The 20,752-nt window shown below is 39.1% G+C and overlaps 1 protein-coding gene across 8 annotated transcripts in view; it reads left to right on the plus strand.

Annotated features, from left to right (window-relative positions):
- The window catches only part of DNM3 (dynamin 3), a 646,555-nt gene that overhangs the window by 116,543 nt on the left and 509,260 nt on the right, over positions 1–20,752 (plus strand). For all 8 annotated transcript variants that reach the window (XM_070768173.1, XM_019976685.2, XM_070768169.1 and 5 more), the window contains one exon: positions 5,607–5,680. In XM_070768173.1, coding sequence (XP_070624274.1) covers positions 5,607–5,680 — 74 coding nt within the window. The remainder of the gene's footprint in view (positions 1–5,606; positions 5,681–20,752) is intronic.

Below are 20,752 nucleotides of genomic sequence, written 5' to 3' on the forward strand. Positions count from 1 at the left end.
TTAAGAAGAGGTGGAAGAATACACAGAAGAACTGTACAAAAAAGATCTTCATGACTCAAATAACCACGATGGTGTGATCACTCACCTAGAGCCAGACATCCTGGAATGGGAAGTCAAGTGGGCATCACTTAGGAAGCATCACTATGAACAAAGTTAGTGGAGGTGATGGAATTCCAGTTGAGCTATTTCAAATCCTAAAAGATGACGCTGTGAAAGTGCTGCACTCAACATGCCAGCAAATTTGGAAAACTCAGCAGTGGCCACAGGACTGGAAAACGTCAGTTTTCATTCCAATTCTGAAGAAGGGCAATGCCAAAGAATGTTCAAACTACTGCACAATTGCACTCATCTCACATGCTAGTAAAATAATGCTCAAAATTCTCCAAGACAGGCTTCTGCAGTACGTGAACCATGAACTTGTAGATGTTCAAGCTGGATTTAGAAAAGGCAGAGGAACCAGAGATCAAATTGTCAACATCTGCTGGGTCATCAGAAAAGCAAGAGAGTTCCAGAAAAACATCTACTTTTGCTTTGTTGACTATGCCAAAGCCTTCGACTGTATGGATCACAACAAACTAGAAAATTCTTAAAGAGATGGGCATACCAGACCACCTGACCTGCCTCCTGAGAAATCTGTATGCAGCTCAAGAAGCAACAGTTAGAACTGGACGTGGAACAACAGACTGGTTCCAAATAGGGAAAGGAGAACGTCAAAGCTGTGTATTGTCACCCTGCTTACTTAACTTATGCACAAAGTACATTGTATGAAATGCCAGGCTGGATGACCCACAAGCTAGAATTAAGATTGCGGGGAGAAATATCAATAACCTCAGATACGCGGGTGACACCACGCTTATGACAGAAAGCGATGAAGAACTAAAGAGCCTCTTGATGAAAGTGAAAGAGGAGACTGAAAAAGTTTCCTTAAAACTCAATATTCAGCAAACTAAAATCATGGCAACTGGTCCTATCACTTCATGGCAAATAGATGGGGAAACAGTGGCAGACTTTATTTTTGGGGGCTCCAAAATCACTGCAGATGGTGACTGCAGCTGTGAAATTAAAAGACACTTCCTCTTTGGAAGAAAATCTATGCCCAACCTAGTTCAGTTCACTTCAGTCTCTCAGTCATGTCTGACTCTTTGTGAACCCATGAACTGCAGTATGGCAGGCCTCCCTGTCCATCACCAACTCCCGGAGTCCACCCTAACCCAATGTCCATCGAGTCAGTGATGCCATCCAACCATCTCATCCTTTGTTGTCCCTTTCTCCTCCTGTCCTCAATCTTTCCCAGCATCAGGGTCTTTTCCAATGAGTCAGCTCTTCGCATCAGGTGGCCAGAGTATCGGAGTTTCAGCTTCAATATCAGTCCTTCCAATGAACACCCAGGACTGATCACCTTTAGGATGGACTGGTTGGATCTCCTTGCAGTCCAAGGGACTCTCAAGAGTCTTCTCCAACACCACAGTTCAAAAGCATCAATTCTTCAGCGCTCAGCTTTCTTTATAGTCCAACTTTCACATCCATACATAGCTACTGGAAAAACCATAGCCTTGAGTAGACGAACCCTTGTTGACAAAATAATGTCTCTGATTTTTAATATGCTGTCTAAGTTGGTCATAACTTTCCTTCCAAGGAGTAAGCGACCAACCTAGACAGCATATTCAAAAGCAGAGACATTACTTTGCCAACAAAGGTCCATCTAGTCAAAGCTGTGGTTTTTCCAGTAGCCATGTATGGATGTGAGAGTTGGACTATAAAGAAAGCTGAGCACCGAAGAATTGATGCTTTTGAACTGTGGTGTTGGAGAAGACTCTTGAGAGTCCCTTGGACTGCAAGGAGATCCAACCAGTCCATCCTAAAGGAGATCAGTCCTGAATGTTCATTGGAAGGACGATGCTGAAGCTGAAACTCCGCAGAGATTCGGACATGACTTAGTGACTGAACTGAACTGACTGAAATGTTTTTAAAACAATGTTAGTCTCTCATTTCTGAACTCTAATGTATTTTATCTGGTCTCTTCTAAATGGTTTCCTATGTGCATGCATGTCTCTTCCTATTAGATTTCATACACCTAAGTACAGACCCATGGCCACAGCATCTCTCTAGGAGTTCTTAGTTTTTCAGTGAATTTTTTGATAATAAATAATATTATTTATTCTGGTAGAATTTTTTTAAAGAGTAAAACACATCTGTAATTTCACTATTCTCTATTTTAGTCACATCAGTGACATTCCAAATGAAACTTAGCCTTTGGAGTCAAGGAGTAAATTCATTAACCTACCTAAGAGGCTGTTAGAATTTACACTAGTGCTTGCAAAATAAATTCGTTGTAAGTGGAGGAAATTTTGCTCAATTTTATCCCTGTAATGCCCTGTTTTAAAGTATCAGTGGAGCTAAAGCCTTGGGTTTTGCAGTCTTCTCACTGACCTTTACTGGTTGTAGAAGCTGTTGTTTACTGAAATCCCATCTGTGTTGAGGCTGTGTTCTGCCAAATTTCCTACAAAACTGATAGTAGTTCCAGGCCATTCAGTTCAGTTCAGTCACTCAGTCGTGTCCGACTCTTTGCGACCCCATCGACTACAGCACGCCAGGCCTCCCTGTCCATCACCACTCCCGGAGTTTACTCAAGCTCATGTCTGTCAAGTCGGTGATGCTATCCAGCTATCTTATCCTCTGTTGTCCCCTTCTCCTCCTGCCTTCAATATTTCCCAGCATCAGGGTCTTTTCAAATCAGTCAGTTCTTCTCATCAGGTGGCCAAAGTATTGGAGGTTCAGCCTCAGCATCAGTCCTTCCAATGAACATTCAAGACTGATCTCCTTTAGGATGGACTGTTTTGATCTCTTTGCAGTCCAAGGGACCCTCAAGAGTCATCTCCAACACCACAGTTCAAAACCATCAATTCTTCAGCACTCAGCTTTCTTTATAGTTCAAATCTCATATCCATACATGACTACTGGAAAAACCACAGCTTTGACTAGATGGACCTTTGTTGGCAAAGTAATGTCTCTGCTTTTGAATATGCTGTCTAGGTTGGTCATAGCTTTTCTTCCAAGGAGCAAGTGTCTTTTAATTTCATGGCTGCAGTCACCATTTGTAGTGATTATGGAGCCCCTCAAAATAAAGTCTGTCACTGTTTCCACTGTTTCCCCATCTATTTGCCATAAAGTGATGGGATCAGATGCCATGATCTTAGTTTGCTGAATGTTGAGTTTTAAGGAAACTTTTTCAGTCTCCTCTTTCACTTTCATCAAGAGGCTCCTTAGTTCTTCTTTGCTTTCTGCCATAAGGGTGGTGCCATCTGCATATCTGAGGTTATTGATATTTCCCCTGGCAATCTTGATTCCAGTTTGTACTTCATCCAGTCCAGCGTTTCTCATGATGTACTCTGCATATAAATTAAATAAACAGGGTGACAATGTACAGCTTTGATGTACTTCTTTCCTTATTTGGAACCAGTCTGTTGTTCCATGTCCAGTTCTAACTATTGGTTCCTGACCTGCATACAGATTTCTCAGCAGGCAGGTCAGGTGGTCTGGTAGTCCCATCTCTTTAAGAATTTTCTACAGTTTGTTGTGATCCACACAGTCAAAGGCTTTGGCATAGTCAATAAAGCAGAAATAGATGTTTTTCTGGAACTCTCTCTCTTTTTCGATGATCCAGTTGATGCTGGCAATTTGATTTCTGGTTCCTCTGCCTTTTCTAAATCCAGCTTGAACATCTGGAAGTTCATGGTTCATGTACTGTTGAAGCCTGGCTTGGAGAATTTTTAGCATTACTTTAAGCATGTGAGATGAGTGCAATTGTGCATTAGTTTGAGCATTCTTTGGCATTGCCTTTCTTCGGGATTGGAATGAAAACTGACATTTTCCAGTCCTGTGGCCATTGCTGAGTTTTCCCAATTTGCTGGCATATTGAGTGCAGCACTTTCACAGCATCATCTTTTATGAATTGAAATAGCTCAACTGGAATTTCATCACCTCCACTAGCTTTGTTCATAGTGATGCTTGGTAAGGCCCACTTGACTTCCCATTCCAGGATGTCTGGCTCTAGGTGAGTGATCAGACCATTGTGATTATCTGGGTCGTGAAGATCTTTTTTGTATATTTCTTCTGTGTATTCTTGCCACCTTTTCTTAATATCTTCTGCTTCCTTTAGGTCCCTACCATTTCTGCCCTTTATTGTGCCCATCTTTGCATGAAATGTTACCTTGGTATGTCTAATTTTCTTGAAGAGATTCCACGCTGTTATTACCCACTAGATGGTTCAGGAACATTTCCTATTGCGAGGCCAGTGGTTCTCCAACCATGGTGAACATCAGTCCCCTGGTGCTTGTTAAAGAGTCTCGATGCTGCTTCTTCTCCCGATGGATCCTGGGTGTCTGTGGTCAAAATACTTTCTGGTGGTCCTGGAGCTACTTTTTGGGAACCATTGCCATTGGGTCTTAAGTTTATTTTGAATGGAATTTTGTGATTTTTAAAATTATGACTCTTCTAAAAGTTGTGAAGCATTCTAAGTGTGTTTAAAATCAGTGTTATAGATACGTTTATGAATTCTCTTTAAAATTGCAGAATCTGTACTGAGTTATGTGCCAGTGTAGATGTAATTATAAAATACTTTCTTTGCTGTAGTTTTATTGATCTAGTGCATATTAGCATGCCATTTTAAAGAAAATGTTTATTTGAAAAAAATCTCCTTTTTAATAAGCTCCTATCAGGAATGAAAACAACAAAAAAATCAAATTGCAGTATTTTTTCTGCTGTTACTTCTTACATACCCAACATTTATCTCTACTTAGTCCATCCTAAAGGAGATTAGTCCTGGGTGTTCATTGAAAGGACTGATGTTGAAGGTGGAACTCCAATACTTTGGCCACCTGATGCAAAGAGCTGACTCATTTGAGAAGACCCTGATGCTGGAAAAGATTGAGGGCAGGAGGAGAAGGGGACGACAGAGGATGAGATGGTTGGATGGCATCACCGACTCAATGGACATGGGTTTGGGTAGACTCTGGCAGTTGGTGATGGATAGGGAGGCTTGGTGTGTTGCAGTTCATGGGGTTGCAAAGAGTCGGACATGACTGAGCAACTGAACTGAACTGAATCCCATATTTTGTGTGACTGTATTTGGGGAGAAATTTTATGTATTTGGAAGATACAGTTTAATGTGCCTTTATGACCTCTTAAAATGGACAGTATTTGATGGTGTGAGTATTAGTCTTGAAGGTGGATGAAGCAATGAATTTTTTAATTACCAAAGAGTTTAATGATCCACTTCCACATCAGATGTTTTTCTAAATGTATGTTCTCTGAAAATAAAAAATAATTGACAATACACAGTAGTCTAAGGCAAATTTTTATTAATTAATTCCAGCTAAATGAGTGAATTACATATTCCAGTGAGGTCATTATAATAATGCATGTGTGTTAATATTCAGTATAAGGACCCTTACCCAGTCCTCCTTTTTTGTTTTGCAAATACCTCTTTTATAAGTTGGATCTTGCATTGAAAGGTTGAAAATCATGGATCTTGATTTGTAATTTGATCAGTGATGAGAATTCCTTTAAATGCCTTAATCTGTTCTTTCTTTTTCTTTTTTTCTTAGGGACTTTCTCCCTCGAGGGTCAGGCATTGTAACTAGAAGGCCTCTAGTGCTGCAGCTGATTACTTCCAAAGCAGGTAACGGAAAAGGATATTTGCTACATGGATGACTGTATCTGTGGTACCTGTTTTCTCATTGCTGGGTTTTGGGTCGTAGCAGCAGAAATGTTTTGGTGATCATTAGCTGCTGATATGTTTCTCTAAAACACTTCCTTTTTCATTGATTTTTAAATTCTTTTTATTACATTTATTCTCATTGTAATATATCTGTAATTTTACAGTGTGGCATAACTTCTAATACCCCTTTGGTATGCTTCCTTCCTGCGCCTATGTGTGTGTGTGTGTCTGGGAATTTTTTTTTTTAAGTAATTTAATATCCATCTGAGGTTAAGACATAGACACAGGATCCAGGTTGGACATTTATAGTCAGCCAGCCACCTCTTTGCATTTTCTGAGTCAAGAGATAGGCGAGCTCCAGGATGGAAATTCACAATTAGCCAGCTTTCTCTTTGCAATTCCTAAGACAAGAGATAGGTAGACTCCAGTTGAGGAATTTACACCAGCCTTCTTGCCTGGAAAATCCCATGGATGGAGGAGCCTGGTGGGCCGCAGTCCATGGGGTCGCTAAGAGTCGGACATGACTGAGTGACTTCACTTTCACTTTTCACTTTCATGCATTGGAGAAAGAAATGGCAACCCACTCCAGTGTTCTTGCCTGGAGAATCCCAGGGATGGGGCAGCCTCATGGGCTGCCATCTATGGGGTCACACAGAGTCGGACACGACTGAAGTGACTTAGCAGCAGCATCCCATTTGCTCTCGAAAATGGATATAACTGCAGAAACAAGGTAAATAGCCAGTCTTTGTCTCTTGTTAACACCTCAAGGGAATAATCATGGCAAAGACAAAGAGAGGCAAAGACCCTTCTGAGAAAAAAGATAAGGGAGTTCAGTTCAGCTCAGTTCCTCAGTTGCTCAGCCATGTCCGACTCTTTGCAACCCCATGGACTGCAGCATGCCAGGCTTCCCTGTCCATCACCAACTCCTGGAGTTTGCTCAAACTCATGTCCATGGAGTCGGCAATGCCATCCAACCGTCTGATCCTCTGTTGTCCCCTTCTCCTCATGCCTTCAATTTTCCAGCATCAAAGTCTTTTCCAATGAGTCAGTTCTTTGCATCACGTGGCCAAAGTATTGGAGCTTCAGCTTCAGCATCAGACCTTCCAATGAATATTCAGGACTGATTTCCTTTAGGATTGAATGGTTGGATCTCCTTGCAGTCCAAGGGACTCTCAAGAGTTTTCTCCAACACCACAGTTCAAAAGCATCAATTCCTCGGCACTCAGCTTTTTTTATGGTTCAACTCTCACATCCATACATGACTACAGGAAAAATCATAGCTTTGACTAGATGGACCTTTGTTGGCAAAGTAATGTCTCTGTTTTTTAATATGCTTTCTAGGATGGTCATAGCTTTTCATCCAAGGAGCAAGCATCTTTTTATACATGGCTTCAGTTACCATCTGCAGTGATTTTTGAACCCCAAGAAATAAAGTCTATCATTGTTTCCATTGTTTTCCCATCTATTTTCCATGAAGTGATGGGGCCCGATGCCATGATCTTAGTTTTCTGAATGTTGAGTTTTAAGCCAGCTTTTTCCACTCTCCTCTTTAATCAGGAGGCTCTTCTTTCTGCCATAAGGGTGGTATCATCTGCATATCTGAGATATGCATGCAGATATCATGCGGCATTTCGCATGATGTACTCTGCATATAAGTTAAATAATCAGGGTGACAAGATAAGGGAGACATTACACATTTGCACAAAGTCTCCCCGAAATAAGTCAGAGGATAATTCCAGGCTATAATGAGTCTTGCTTCTCTCAGAAGCCTTCACTTTGAGATTCATCTTGACTGAGGAGTGTGTGTGCACCCCAGGGGAGTGTCCCAGGTTATGTCACATGTGGTAAAAGAAACCAGATAAGTGGCCTAATGAAGACAAAGACCTGGAAAAACTGCCTTATAGAAATGACTAACAGCCTGTTTACTGTGCTCCTCCTCAGCAGGGGGGTCTCCCACACCGTTTCGCTAGATGTGCGTCTCTGCCTTGCCTCTATCTCAACTAAACAAACTGTTTTTCTATGTGCTCCCCCACTTGTTGTGCTGTGTCTCTAATAATAAACGTTTTACCTGCATTTACAGTTTCTGCCTCTGTGATAAATGCATTTTTCACTGGGGGCAAAGATATAGGGAAAAACGGCTTATAGCTGCTAGCCCTTGCTGGTTTGGTGGCTAGGATTCCTGGTTTTCATACAGGCTACCCAGGTTCAATTCCTGGGCAGGGAACTAAGATCTCGCTTCATGCCACTCTTCCAAAGAATAGCAAGGAGAGGTAAGGCCTTCCTCAGTGATCAAGGCAAAGAAATGGAGGAAAACAACATAATGGGAAAGACTAGAGATCTCTTCAAGAAACTTAGAGATACCAAGGGAACATTTCATGCAAAGATGGGCACAATAAAGGACAGAAATGGTAGACCTAACAGAAGCAGAAGATATTAAAAAGAGGTGGCAAGAATACACAGAAGAAATATACAAAAAAGATCTTCATGACCCAGATAACATAATGGTGTGATCACTTACCTAAAGCCAGACATCCTGGAATGGGAAGTCAAGTGGGCATCACTTAGGAACCATCACTATGAACAAAGCTAGTGGAGGTAATGGAATTCCAGTTGAGGTATTCCAAATCCTAAAAGATGATGCTGTGAAAGTGCTGCACTCAATATGCCAGCAAATTTGGAAAACTCAGCAGTGGCCACAGGACTGGAAAAGGTCAGTTTTCATTCCAATCCTGAAGAAGGGCAATGCCAAAGAATGCTCAAACTACCGTACAATTGCACTCATCTCACATGCTAGTAAAATCATGCTCAAAATTCTCCAAGCCAGGTTTCAACAGTACATGAACGGTGAACTTCCAGATGTTCAAGCTGGATTTAGAAAAAGCAGAGGAACCAGAGATAAAATTGCCAACATCTGCTGGATCATCAAAAAAGCAAGAGAGTTCCAGAAAAACATATACTTTTGCTTTATTGACTAAGCCAAAGCCTTTCTATGGATCACAACAAACTGTAGAAAATTCTTAAAGGGATGCCTGACCTGCCTCCTGAGAAACCTGTATGCAGGTCAGGAAGCAACAGTTAGAACTAGACATGGAACAACAGACTGGTTCCAAATAGGGAAAGGAGTACATCAAGGCTGTATATTGTCACCCTGCTTATTTAGCTTTTATGCAGAGTACATCATGTGAAATGCCAGACTGGATGAAGCACAAGCTGTGATCAAGATTGCCTGGAGAAATATCAATAACCTAGATATGCAGATGACACCACCTTTATGGCAGAAAGTGAAGAAGAACTAAAGATCCTCTTGATGAAAGTGAAAGAGGAGAGTGAAAAAGTTGGCTTAAAGTCCAACATTCAGAAAACTAAGATCATGGCATCCAGTCCCATCACTTCATGGCAAATAGATGGGGAAACAGTGGAAAGAGTAACAGATTTTATTTCTTGGGATTCCAAAATCACTGCAGATGGTGACTGCAGACTTGAAATTAAAAGACGTTGCTCCTTGGAAGAAAAGCTATGACCAACCTAGATAGCATATTAAAAAGCAGCGACATTACTTTGCCAACAAAGGTCTGTCTAGTCAAAGCTGTGGTTTTTCCAGTAGTCATGTATGGATGTGAGAGTTGGACTATAAAGAAAGCTGAGCACAGAAGAATTGATGGTTTTGAACTGTGGTGTTGGAGAAGACTCTTTAGAGCCTCTTAGACTGCAAGGAGATCCAACCAGTCTATTCTAAAGGAAATCAGTCCTGAATATTCATTGGAAGGACAATGCTGAAGCTGAAACTTCAATACTTTGGCCAGCTGATGCAAAGAACTGACTCACTGAAAAAGACCCTGATGCTGAGAAAATTTGAAGCTGTGAGTAGAAGGGAATGACAGAGTATGAGATGGTTGGATGGCATTACCGACTCATGTTGATGAGTCTGAGTAAGCTCTGGGAGTTGTTGATGGACAGGGTAGCCTGGCGTGCTGCAGTCCATGGGGTCGCAGAGAGTTGGACACGACTGAGCAAGTGAACTGAACGTATTCATGCCAGTGTTTTCTGCTGCCTTGCCAAGATCACATTGAATATGCATGTTGTTGACTGGAAAAAAAAAAAAAAAAAACATGCACACGCAACCTAACAGTTGAACGCTGTCTTTGTGTGTGAGTGGGATGAAAAAGAATTTCCAAACTTGAGGCAGAATGAGGGGAGAATAAAATTTATTGGAGTGGGAGACAGTTAGAACAGCAGGCCAGCTCAAGGGAGAACCGACCCCTTTCATGGGGTATTAGCCAGTTTTTATAGCCCGAGGACAGAAAAAATTCCTACCGGAAGGTTGGCATTTGGTGATTGGTTAGGTTGCTATAAGATGGGTAATAGGGTGAGTATTTTACCCAATATATAGGGTCAGGTAACTGCTGGTTTAGATTCTGAGGCTCATGGCAACAGTTTCTATGGTGCTGGAAGTTCCAGAGATTTTTGTTCTGTGACCTTGGTACAGGGCTCCCCACACATATGACCTTGGTGTAGAGCTCCACAAGAGTTATTATTTTTTTGGTGGGAATTTTTGCTATTTCAAGCTCAAGAGACAGCATTTCAAGTATCCCTGAGATAACTACTCCAACAAGGAAAGGGGGGAGCTATGATACATAGGAATTTTGCAACAAAGGGAAGGTAGAAGGAACAAAGACTACTGTTAATAAAAGGAAACTAGATATCTCAAGTTTAAGGAATTTAGGGCTTTTCTATGTATGGGAAGATCTGGGCTCAGTGAAATCATTTCTTTGACATGCACCTCAGCTATCTGGGGTGAATATCCTGTGTTTTCACATCCTGAGTTTCCTCAGGGCTCATCTGTTCACCCTCTGGTGGTAGCTGCCAATCGCTGATGACTGTGACATCCTTTGTTTACTGATATGGCACACAATATTCCATTTATCAATATGCATGGTGTGTGTGTTATTCTATCCCTGGATTGGGAAGATCCCCTGGAGGAGGGCATGGCAACTCACTCCAGTATTCTTGCCCGGAGAATGCCCATGGACAGAGGAGCCTGGGGGGCTACAGTCCAGTGGGTCACAGAGTTGGACATGACTGAGTGACTAAGTACATACATACAACACAGGTATATTTGTATCTATATTTATATCTATATATGAATTTGTATCTAACGTACTGTTTTGCCCCTCTCAACACCATAATAATTTGATAGGCAAATGAGCTTTGTTTTAATCTTTTGTTTCTCTGTAACCAATGATGGAAAGTTATGACCAGCCTAGATAGCATATTAAAAAGCAGAGACATTACTTTGCCAACAAAGGTCTGTCTAGTCAAGGCTATGGTTTTTCCAGTGGTCATGTATGGATGTGAGAGTTGGACTGTGAAGAAAGCTGAGTGCCGAAGAATTGATGCTTTTGAATTGTGGTGTTGGAGAAGACTCTTGAGAGTCCTTTGGACTGCAAGGAGGTACAATTAGTCCATCCTAAAGGAGATCAGTCCTGGGTGTTCTTTGGAAGGACTGATAACTAAAGCTGAAACTCCAATACTTTGGCCACTTGATGCGGAGAGTTGACTCACTGGAAAAGACTCTGATGCTGGGAGGGATTGAGGGCAGAAAGAGAAGGGGACGACAGAGGATGAGATGGCTGGATGGCATCACCAACTTGATGGACATGAGTTTGGGTGAACTCTGGGAGTTGGTGATGGACAGGGAGGGCTGGTGTGCTGCGGTTCACGGAGTCCCAAAGAGTCAGACATGACTGAGTGACTGAACTGAACTAAACCAATGATGTGGAATTTTTTTTGTGTGTGTATTTATTTGGTATTTGTATTTCTTCTTTTGTGAATTGGCTATTTTTATCTTTCTCCATTTCTTTTTTGAGGATTTTGCTACTTTTCCCAGCAATTTCTTTGAATGTTTAAGATCGAAGCACTTGTAGTGTTGGTGTCTCATAATTAGTAAAAAACCAAAGTTGTGGAGATTTACCCTTACGTTTTCTTCTAACCATTTTATAGTTTTGTTCTTACACTTAGGCCTTTGATCCATTTTGAGTTAATTTTTATATATTGTACAAAGTAAGAACTCAACTTAATTTTCTGCAGGTATATTGTCTCAGCATCATTTGTTGAAAAGACTATTCTTTCTCCATTATATGTTTTTTTGCTCCTTTATTGAAAATTAATTTGCCATAGATATATGGGTTTATTTCTGGACTTTCAAGTCTATTCAGTTGATCTATATCTCTCTATTTGTGCCTGTACCATACTTTCTCCTTTTTCAAAAAATTTATTTATTTTCAGATGCCCTGGGTCTTTGTTGCTGCATGCAAGCTATCTCTAGTTGTGGCAAGTGGGGGCTGCTCTCTAGTTGCAGTGCATGGGCATCTCATTGTGGTGGCTTCTCTTGTTGCAGAGCATGGGCTCTAGAGTGTGCAGGCTTCAGTAGTTGTGGTGCATGGGCTTAGTATCCCCTCTGTAGATGGATTCTTCCCGGAGCAGAGATTGAACTATGTCCCCTGCTTTGGCAGGTGAATTCTTAACCCCTGGACCATCAGGAAAGTCCTCATTCTTTCTTAATTACCTTTACTTTGTATTACGTTTTCAAACTGAGAATGAATTTTTCTACTTTGTTCTTCCTTTTTCAAGATTGTTTTGGCTATCCTGAGTCTTTTAAAATTCTACGTGAATGTGAGAATTGGTTTGTTTTATCCTAGCAGTGCAAGATTGATTTAATATATGAAAATCAAGTAATGTATCACATCAATCGAATGAACACAGAAGTTACAGGATCATCTCAATAAGCTTAGAAAAAAGCATTAAAGGAAACCTACACCCTGTCATGGAACACTTGTCAAATTAGGAATACAAAGGAACTTCCTCAAGGACATGTATGAAAAACTCACAGCTAACATCATGCTTAATGGTGAAAGATTGAATGCATTTCCTCTAAGACTGGGAATAAGACAAGGATATCTACTATTGTCACTTCTACTTAATGTTGTACTGGAAGTTCTAGCTAGGGCAGTTGGGCAAGAGAAAAAATAAAAGACATTCATATTGGAAAGGATAGAGTAAAATTACCTCTATTTGCAGATGGTATAATCAAGTACATAGAAATTCTTAAGGAAATCACTAAAAAACTATTAGAACTAATAAATTAGCTCTGCAAGGTTAGAGGACACAAGATAAAGATACAAAAATTAACTGTATTTTTATATACTTGCAATGCACAATCAAAAAATTAAAGTAAGAAAATAATTCTATATACAATAGTATCAAAAAAGATACACTACTTAGGAATGTATTTAACAAAAGAAGAGCAAAATTTATACTCTGAAAACTACAAACTATTATTTAGATAATTGATTGAAAGACTTAATGATAAGATGGCAATACTTTACAATTTGATCAGTAGATTGAATGCAATCCCTATATCAATTCAAGGTTTCCCAAGTGATGCAATGGTAAAGAATTTGCCTGCTGATGCAGAAGACTCAAAAGATGCAGGTTTGATTCTTAGGTTGGGAAAACCCTGGAGTAGGAAATGACAACCCAATCCCGTATTCTTGCCTGGAAAATCCCATGAACAGAGGAGCCTGGCAGGCTACAGTCCATGGGGTCTCAAACAGTTGGACATGACTCTTTGAACAGGTAAATCACAATTCAGCTAACTTTTTGGTAGAAATTGTAGATATTTTAAGCCATTGTTTAATGTAAAAAAAAGTCCAAGTTTAATCCAAAGGAATAGACTCAAATGATGTCATTTGGAAAAAAGTAAATTGCTTATAAATCTACAATGTACCAGATATTATTTGAAGTTCTGGAAATATAGCAATGGCTAACCAAAGTCTCTGCCTCTCTGGTGATTTATAGTTTGGTTATATCAATTTTAATGTATAGAAGGTTTACTCTTTTTGGCTGTAAATATAAACATTTATGTTTAACAAAAAGTAAATAGCATAATTTTTTCCTTTCCATACATAAATATTTTTTTAACACTTAGTTCTGAAATTTATTTTCATGTATGAAGAAATAATTTTTTCCCAGTCTCCTTTATCTTATATTCTATTCTTATTGCAACCTTTTTCTGACTATCTTATTAGTTTCATTGTGCCAACACTACAGTGTTGCACCACGCAGCATGTGGACTCTTTGTTCCCCATCCAGGTCCCCTGTAATAGAAATGCAGAGTCTTAACCACTGGACTGCCAGGGAAGTCCCCACAGTGTTTTATGTTTAGCGGATTTATAATTTGCTTTAATATCTATCAGGGATATAGTCCTCCCCCCATTATTTATGGGTTCTTTTCTGTTGTGTCAAAGTTTAGAATAATTTTATAAAGACAAAATTATTGCTACTAGAATTATTTTAGCTTCAGTAGATTCGTTTAGAGAATAATTAATTTTTTTAATTGGAGTATAATTATATTGCAATGTTCTGTTAGTTTCTATGGTACAACAATGTGAACCAGCTGTAAGTATACATATATCTCCTTCCTCTTGAGCCTCCCTCCCACCCGCCATGACAATAATCAGTATCTTTAAAATATTCATTATTTTTTCCAATACAGGGACTATGCTATATCCTTTCATTTGCTCAAATTTTATTTTAGTAAAATTCTAAAAATATAGCATCCATCCTTTTCTAGTTAGGATATTTATATTTATTTTGTTGTTCTTGTAGTTTGAATATAGTTTTATTCCATTACATTTTCTAACTCTTCTTTGCTGATCTGAGTAAAAGCTGCTATTTTTAATTTTAATTTTTAAATTAAGCATCTTACTCTATATTTGACAGATTAAAATATTTTTAATTGATTCTCTTAGTTATTTTAGTTATATAGTAATTTCATTTGCATTTCTTAATTTATTCAGTAAGTATTTATCATGCAAATACTGGCATGGCTGAGAAAAGAGACTTATTGACCAGAATGTTAATAAACTTTGTTGCAGTGGGGACTTTTTGTTGAGTATTGACATGGAAAGATGTTCTTACGCATTGGACTCTTTTCAGGAGGGACATCGTGTGCTTTTTCCTTATAGCCTTTTATCAAGTCTCTCAGTCTTATCCCTTCTAAGCCCCTGATGGTTCTTTTACTACTTCCTGTTAATCAGTGAGGATCATACCTCATTCCCCTCCTCTCTCTTCTTGTGAAGTAGACGAGAAATTCACCCCTCATGGGAAACATACTGTCCCCACAATCCTTCAGGAACCTCAAAATGAGACTTTTTCATTGCAGTACTCTAGCTGATGCCAGCTGAGAACTGCCACCTTTTTTTTTTTTTTTTTTTTTACCTTAAAGACACACTGTTCATAGGGAAGTCTGGAGTATGACTATAGGCTTGGCTTGATGGAAGTCTAATGAAATGACAAAAAGAAAGAAGGGAGTACATATGTCACTGTTCATGGAATTTGCTTGTATCTTCAGATCCTAACTGGGATAAGTTCCATAAATACTACTTTGTCCTGTTAGATGCATTCATTCAACCAGTGTTTATTGAGTGATTCCTGTATATCAGACAAATACCTTGTCATCATGGAGTTTGCGTTCTTAGAGAGAAACCAGCAGCAAGTGCCAAAAAAAAGCCAAACAGAAGGTTAGGCGATGAAAAAAGTGAGCATTCAAGCCATGATGGTATTTGTGTAGGCATAAGGAAGTTAGGTAATTCTAAGGTGGGAGCTGTTTGTTTGTTTCAAGTTTAACAGAGGCCAGTAGGAATGGATGTGGAATGAGTGAAGAAGGGTACAAGGAGGTGGGGTAAGGAGAGACAGTGTTGCTGAAACAGGAGGAAAGCTGGTTGGGTAGTGTCCTGTGGACTGGGACCTTGAAAGAGAACATGACAGGAGGATTAGAGCCTTAAAGTAGGTGCCATTGAAAGTAACAGAAAGGAATGATAGAGTGATTCCGGGACTGAAAACTAGGCAAGGATAATTCCTGTACTCTTGACAAGCATGAAGGGATACCTCTTCTACTCCTACCAAATGGAAAGAGGAAAATGTGGGGGAAACTGCAGGTAAGTCTTGCAAAGACTTACTGCGGAGTCCTTCTTTGATGACTTCATTTTCTCTAAAAGTGGGAGACAAAGTATTTGCTGATAATGATTAGTTTATCTTTTTATTTCCACCAGCATATCTTTAATTTCTCTTTAATGCCCTATTACAGAACCAGGCTGTGCTCCTAGTTTGATGAAAATGCCTCTTGTGTTAAATTATGCATATGCTGTTTGCTATTTGTTTTGCCTTTTAATACTATTTAATAGTTCCTATTAAACTATCAAATACTATTTAATGATTCCTGGTAAGGAACTATTTTATTCATAAATTTTAAAAGATTAAAAAAAATAACAAATAGGTATATAATTTTATTAAGTTCATTTTAGCATTTATTGAGATGGTCTTTTAAAATACTCAGATACGTTCACCCTTGTGTGTGCTGTGTGTGCTCAGTCGTGTCTGACTTTTTGTGACCCCATGCGCTATAGCCTGCCAGGTTCCTCTGTCCGTGGAATTTTCCAGGCCAGAATCCTGGAGCAGGTTGCCATTTCCTACTTCAAGGGTCTTACTTTTATAGATTTCTACATTTATTTGATTATAGTAACTTAATTCTTTAATGTACTGTTGAAATATTTTCACTAATTTACTTAGGTTATTTACACTTGTCTCTATACACATCTATCTTGTAGATGTTATAGTGTTATCAAGTGAAAGCTGTACTAGTCAGAATAAAAAAATTGAGTAACATTCTCTGTATTTTGACTTCTGTTAGCTAGCGGAGGAAGGAGAGGGTAGGACAAATTGAAAGAGTAACACTGAAAAATATAAATTACCATATGTAAAATAGATAGTTAAAAGGAAGTTGCTGTATACCACAGTGAACTCAGCCAGGTACTCTGTGATGACCTAGAGGGATAGGAGGGATTGGAAGGTGGGAGGGAGGTTCAAGAAGTAGGGGACATATGTATACTTATGGCTGATTCTTGTATGGCAGAAACCAATACAACATTATAATGCAATTATCCTCCAATTAAAAATAAATTTAAAAAAACTACCAGTAATGATGCATTTTGGTTTCTGTTTCCAAAAACCAGAAGGGCTGCTAATGTTGTTTATTACAAAGGGTTATGTCTTCACCTCAGGGGTTTAGAGACAGTAGCCATGGGCAGTTAAAACCTGGGCAAGGTTAGACTTGAGACTCTGGTTGTGTTGGGGACTGAGACCTGGGTGTCATGCACATGGGAAATATTAAAAACCATAAGGATACTTAGTGTTCTGATGCAGAGGCTTTCCTGCAATAACTAGAAACTTTTATAAAAGGATTGCTAGGTCAGGACAGTGACTGTGGAGAAAACTAACAATTTGCTTCCATTTTTGAGAGTTAATTATCAGCACTATACACTTTGAAGATGCTTTATTTAATTTTTACAAGAATATTCTGAGATTGATATCATGATTCCTATTTTAGAAAAAGAGCCCCAGCAAGGTTAAGCTATTTATCCAAAGCTACACTGTTGGTAGCAGTGGAGATTGTTATTAGTATAATATCTTGCTGACACAGTTAATATTGCAGTTTTAAGATAAGAAACTTGATGTGCTTGAATTATATTTTCAGGACACACTTTATATTTTTATCAGGCATTTTTAATGTTAAGAAATATAAATATGTGAATAATAAATACAGAAATTGTTTGTTAAATTCATAATTATTGTTTAATTTCCAACATAATGCCCATGCAGGAATATTTAACTGTCTCCACCTGCTGTTGTGTTAGTTGCTAAACCAAGCCAAAAATTAGTTAAAGGCATTATGCCTTATTCTATGTGATTTGTTTTAGGACAATTAGTATTTAGCACAGAGGGCATTCCAAGAAATCACTAAGTGTTATGAGAAAGGGGAGGGAAATCACCATCTCTGTAAACATTTTTTTTTTTAAGTGATAAAGTTATGGTAGTTTGGGTTTCAAAGAAAAGTATACCTGAAGACGTGGGTTGGGAGGACAAGAGTTGGACAAAGCATCAGTAAGGTGTCAGGTGAGGTCTGCAGTGTCAAGAGCAAGGCAGTAGGGAGCAGATCTTCATAAGACAACACTGTTTTCAGTGCCTGGGGCCTTCCTCCAGTGCCAACCTGGATCTGGGTTATGCCAGCTCCCTAGATCAGGCTGTGTACCTGTCTTCCCATCTCTATCATCAATGACATCATGGTGGTAACCTGAATTTGGTCATGGTGGGAATATTTATGGTACTGTGCTGTGCTTGGCAAATCCCATGGATGGAGGAGCCTGGTGGGCTGCAGTCCATGGGGTAGCTAGAGTCGGACACAACTGAGCGACTTCACTTTCACTTTTCACTTTCATGCATTGGAGAAGGAAATGGCAACCCACTCCAGTGTTCTTGCCTGGAGAATCCCAGGGACGGGGGAGCCTGGTGGGCTGCCATCTATGGGGTCGCACAGAGTCGGACATGACTGAAGCGACTTAGCAGCAGCAGCAGTGCTGAAGGAGAGTTTTTTTTTTTTTTTTTTTTTAAGACATCAGACTCCAGATCATTCTCTGCATCAAAAGTTATTGTTAAGGATATATATAAATAAAGCCTGTAGGTTATGGTTAAGGACAAGTGATTTTTGTCTCCTGGAGAACTTTTCTGTTAAATATTTCTCTACATGTTATTACAGTCCTTATTCTCTAAATGTTATAATCTTTCACTCTCCTTTGTTTCAATAACGTCAATGTGAGAAAGAAAGGTATTAAAAATCAGAAATTTTCAAACTGGATTCACTAAAGGTAATTGTTCAAATTACTGAAGCATTCTTTCTTTTGTGGGAGATTTCCTTGCTGCTTCCGTGTGTCAAATATAATAGTTCATCAAAATTTGATTTAACACCTTATAACGTGCCTATGTTTTAAAACTGCTTATGACTACTTAAAATTTATCAGAGAATTTTTATTGTTCAGTATTTTGGGTCCTTGATTAGAGTTGCTATAAACAACTGTTTTAATAAAGATGCTCAGTGACAGAAATCAAGTAATTTGTTTTCAAGGCACCAGATAAATAACAGGGTGAGGTGGAGACACTTAGCTCAGGCAGCAGGTCTGAGAAGCAGCAGGAAGCCTTGTGAGGGTGGAGCATCACTGTGTTCTGAGTGATGGACTGCACACTGGGGTCCATCTTCGGGTCAGCATGGAGAGCGTATGAGTCCTGGTGGAACTGAGCCAAAGGGCATTTGAGGAGACAGCTTCCTACTTCAATAGCCAGGGAATCATTAATTCTAGATAAAAATGTCAACTTTACACAGCTGAGATGTTTTAAAGACGTTTGTACATTAGTTAGACTTTAAATCCTGATTTATGTACAGTGGCCAGGACTTGTTTTCTAGTTTCATAAATTAGACTGACACATACTTAATGGAAATATTCAAGTACCATTTTGAATAACAACTTTGAAAATATTGTAAAACTACCTCTCATTTTGTTTTGCATTTAAATATTTGAGTTTAATTAAACTTGATACCATAGAATAAGATAGTCTGTTTTTGCAGAGGATGAAATGTTTATTGTTTTTCATCATAACAGGTTTACCATATGGAAAACATTTTCCTAACTATAGTTTTTACCTTGTTCTACTCCAGTGCTGGTTCCCTATTGCTTTCTATATAATATACAGGTTACCACATATAGTGCAGATTCATAGTTAACATCCCTTGAATATAGTTACTCTTATATTTTAATGTGCATAAAATAGCATGTGGATTCCTGAGCATCACTCTCAGAGGTTTTGATTCAGTAGGTCTGGGGTAAGGCTCAGGGTTCTGCATTTTAAAGAACTACTACAGAGTGCTTCTAAAGCTGTTGGTCTTTGAATCACACTTTGGGGAACAATTATAACAGTTTCATCTAATTATTTTAACAGTTGTTATCATTTCTTTTTCTAGATGCCTTTCCTTCATCCATGTAGCAGGATCTTTCTGTTGAGGAATTGCCTATTGTTCTTTAAAAAGTCTACATTTTTGGTCATGGAATCTTTCTATAGGAATAAGCACCAAGCTTTGAATGTAATAGGCATTCATTCCGTGCTGAACTGTAGCCTTCTCCTGATGCCTGGGCATCTAGCTTAGACACCAGCACACCTGGCCCTGGTATTTTAAGAACTTCAGGCAGGATCTTCAAAGACCAACAGAGGTTAAGGTTCTAAGATCTCCAAGTTTTGTTGTTAATATAACTGACTTTCCTTCCAAGTGTAAATGTAGAAATATAAAAACCATCCAGGTGAAATCTCCACTCATCCCTTGGAGCTAGGGTCCTCCTCCTTGATTTCTGATGAGCCCAGGAATTCCCATGGACCCCATGGAATGTCATATAGTTATCAAGCACATAATCTTAATTATGGAAAATGTAACTATCAAAAATAAATTAGAAATATTTAGGGAGTTGGACAAGAGGGGATCTTAGGTTTTCCAAGAAGTTTGATCACTGGTATAGAAGGGATCAAAGGGTTTCACTTTTCTGGAGGATGCACTGGGTTATTATTCCATGACTACTGGACAGTTTACAATAAATGAACTTCCAAAAGTCCTTGGTGGAAGAACATTCTTGTTAAATGGATAGAAATGTAGAGACTGTAAACGTGTGTATGGTAGGGGCTGTATTGAAATATCTCCAGATTTATAAACTATTTCATATTGAGGCCACATGGTTCTCTTTCAGTGTTCTTATACAATTTTTGAGGGAGAAATAAAGTGTTAGTACTGTTTAGGACTTTCAGCCAGACCTCCTTTAAATATGGTATGGTTGTTCTTTAAATATTTCCAGTTCAGTCACTCATTTGTGTCTGACTCTTTGCGACCCCATGAACTACAGCATGCCAGGCCTCCCTGTCTATCACCAACTCCTGGAGTCTACCCAAAACCATGTCCATCGAGTCGGTGATGCCATCCAACCATCTCATCCTCTGAATATTTTCTGAATATTAAGCTTTAAGCCAACTTTTTCACTCTCCTCTTTCACTTTCATCAAGAGGCTCTTTAGTTCTTCACTTTCTCCCATAAGGATGGTGTCA

The sequence above is a fragment of the Bos indicus genome, chromosome 16 (assembly GCF_029378745.1).
Source record: "Bos indicus isolate NIAB-ARS_2022 breed Sahiwal x Tharparkar chromosome 16, NIAB-ARS_B.indTharparkar_mat_pri_1.0, whole genome shotgun sequence".
NCBI classification, from domain to species: domain Eukaryota; kingdom Metazoa; phylum Chordata; class Mammalia; order Artiodactyla; family Bovidae; genus Bos; species Bos indicus.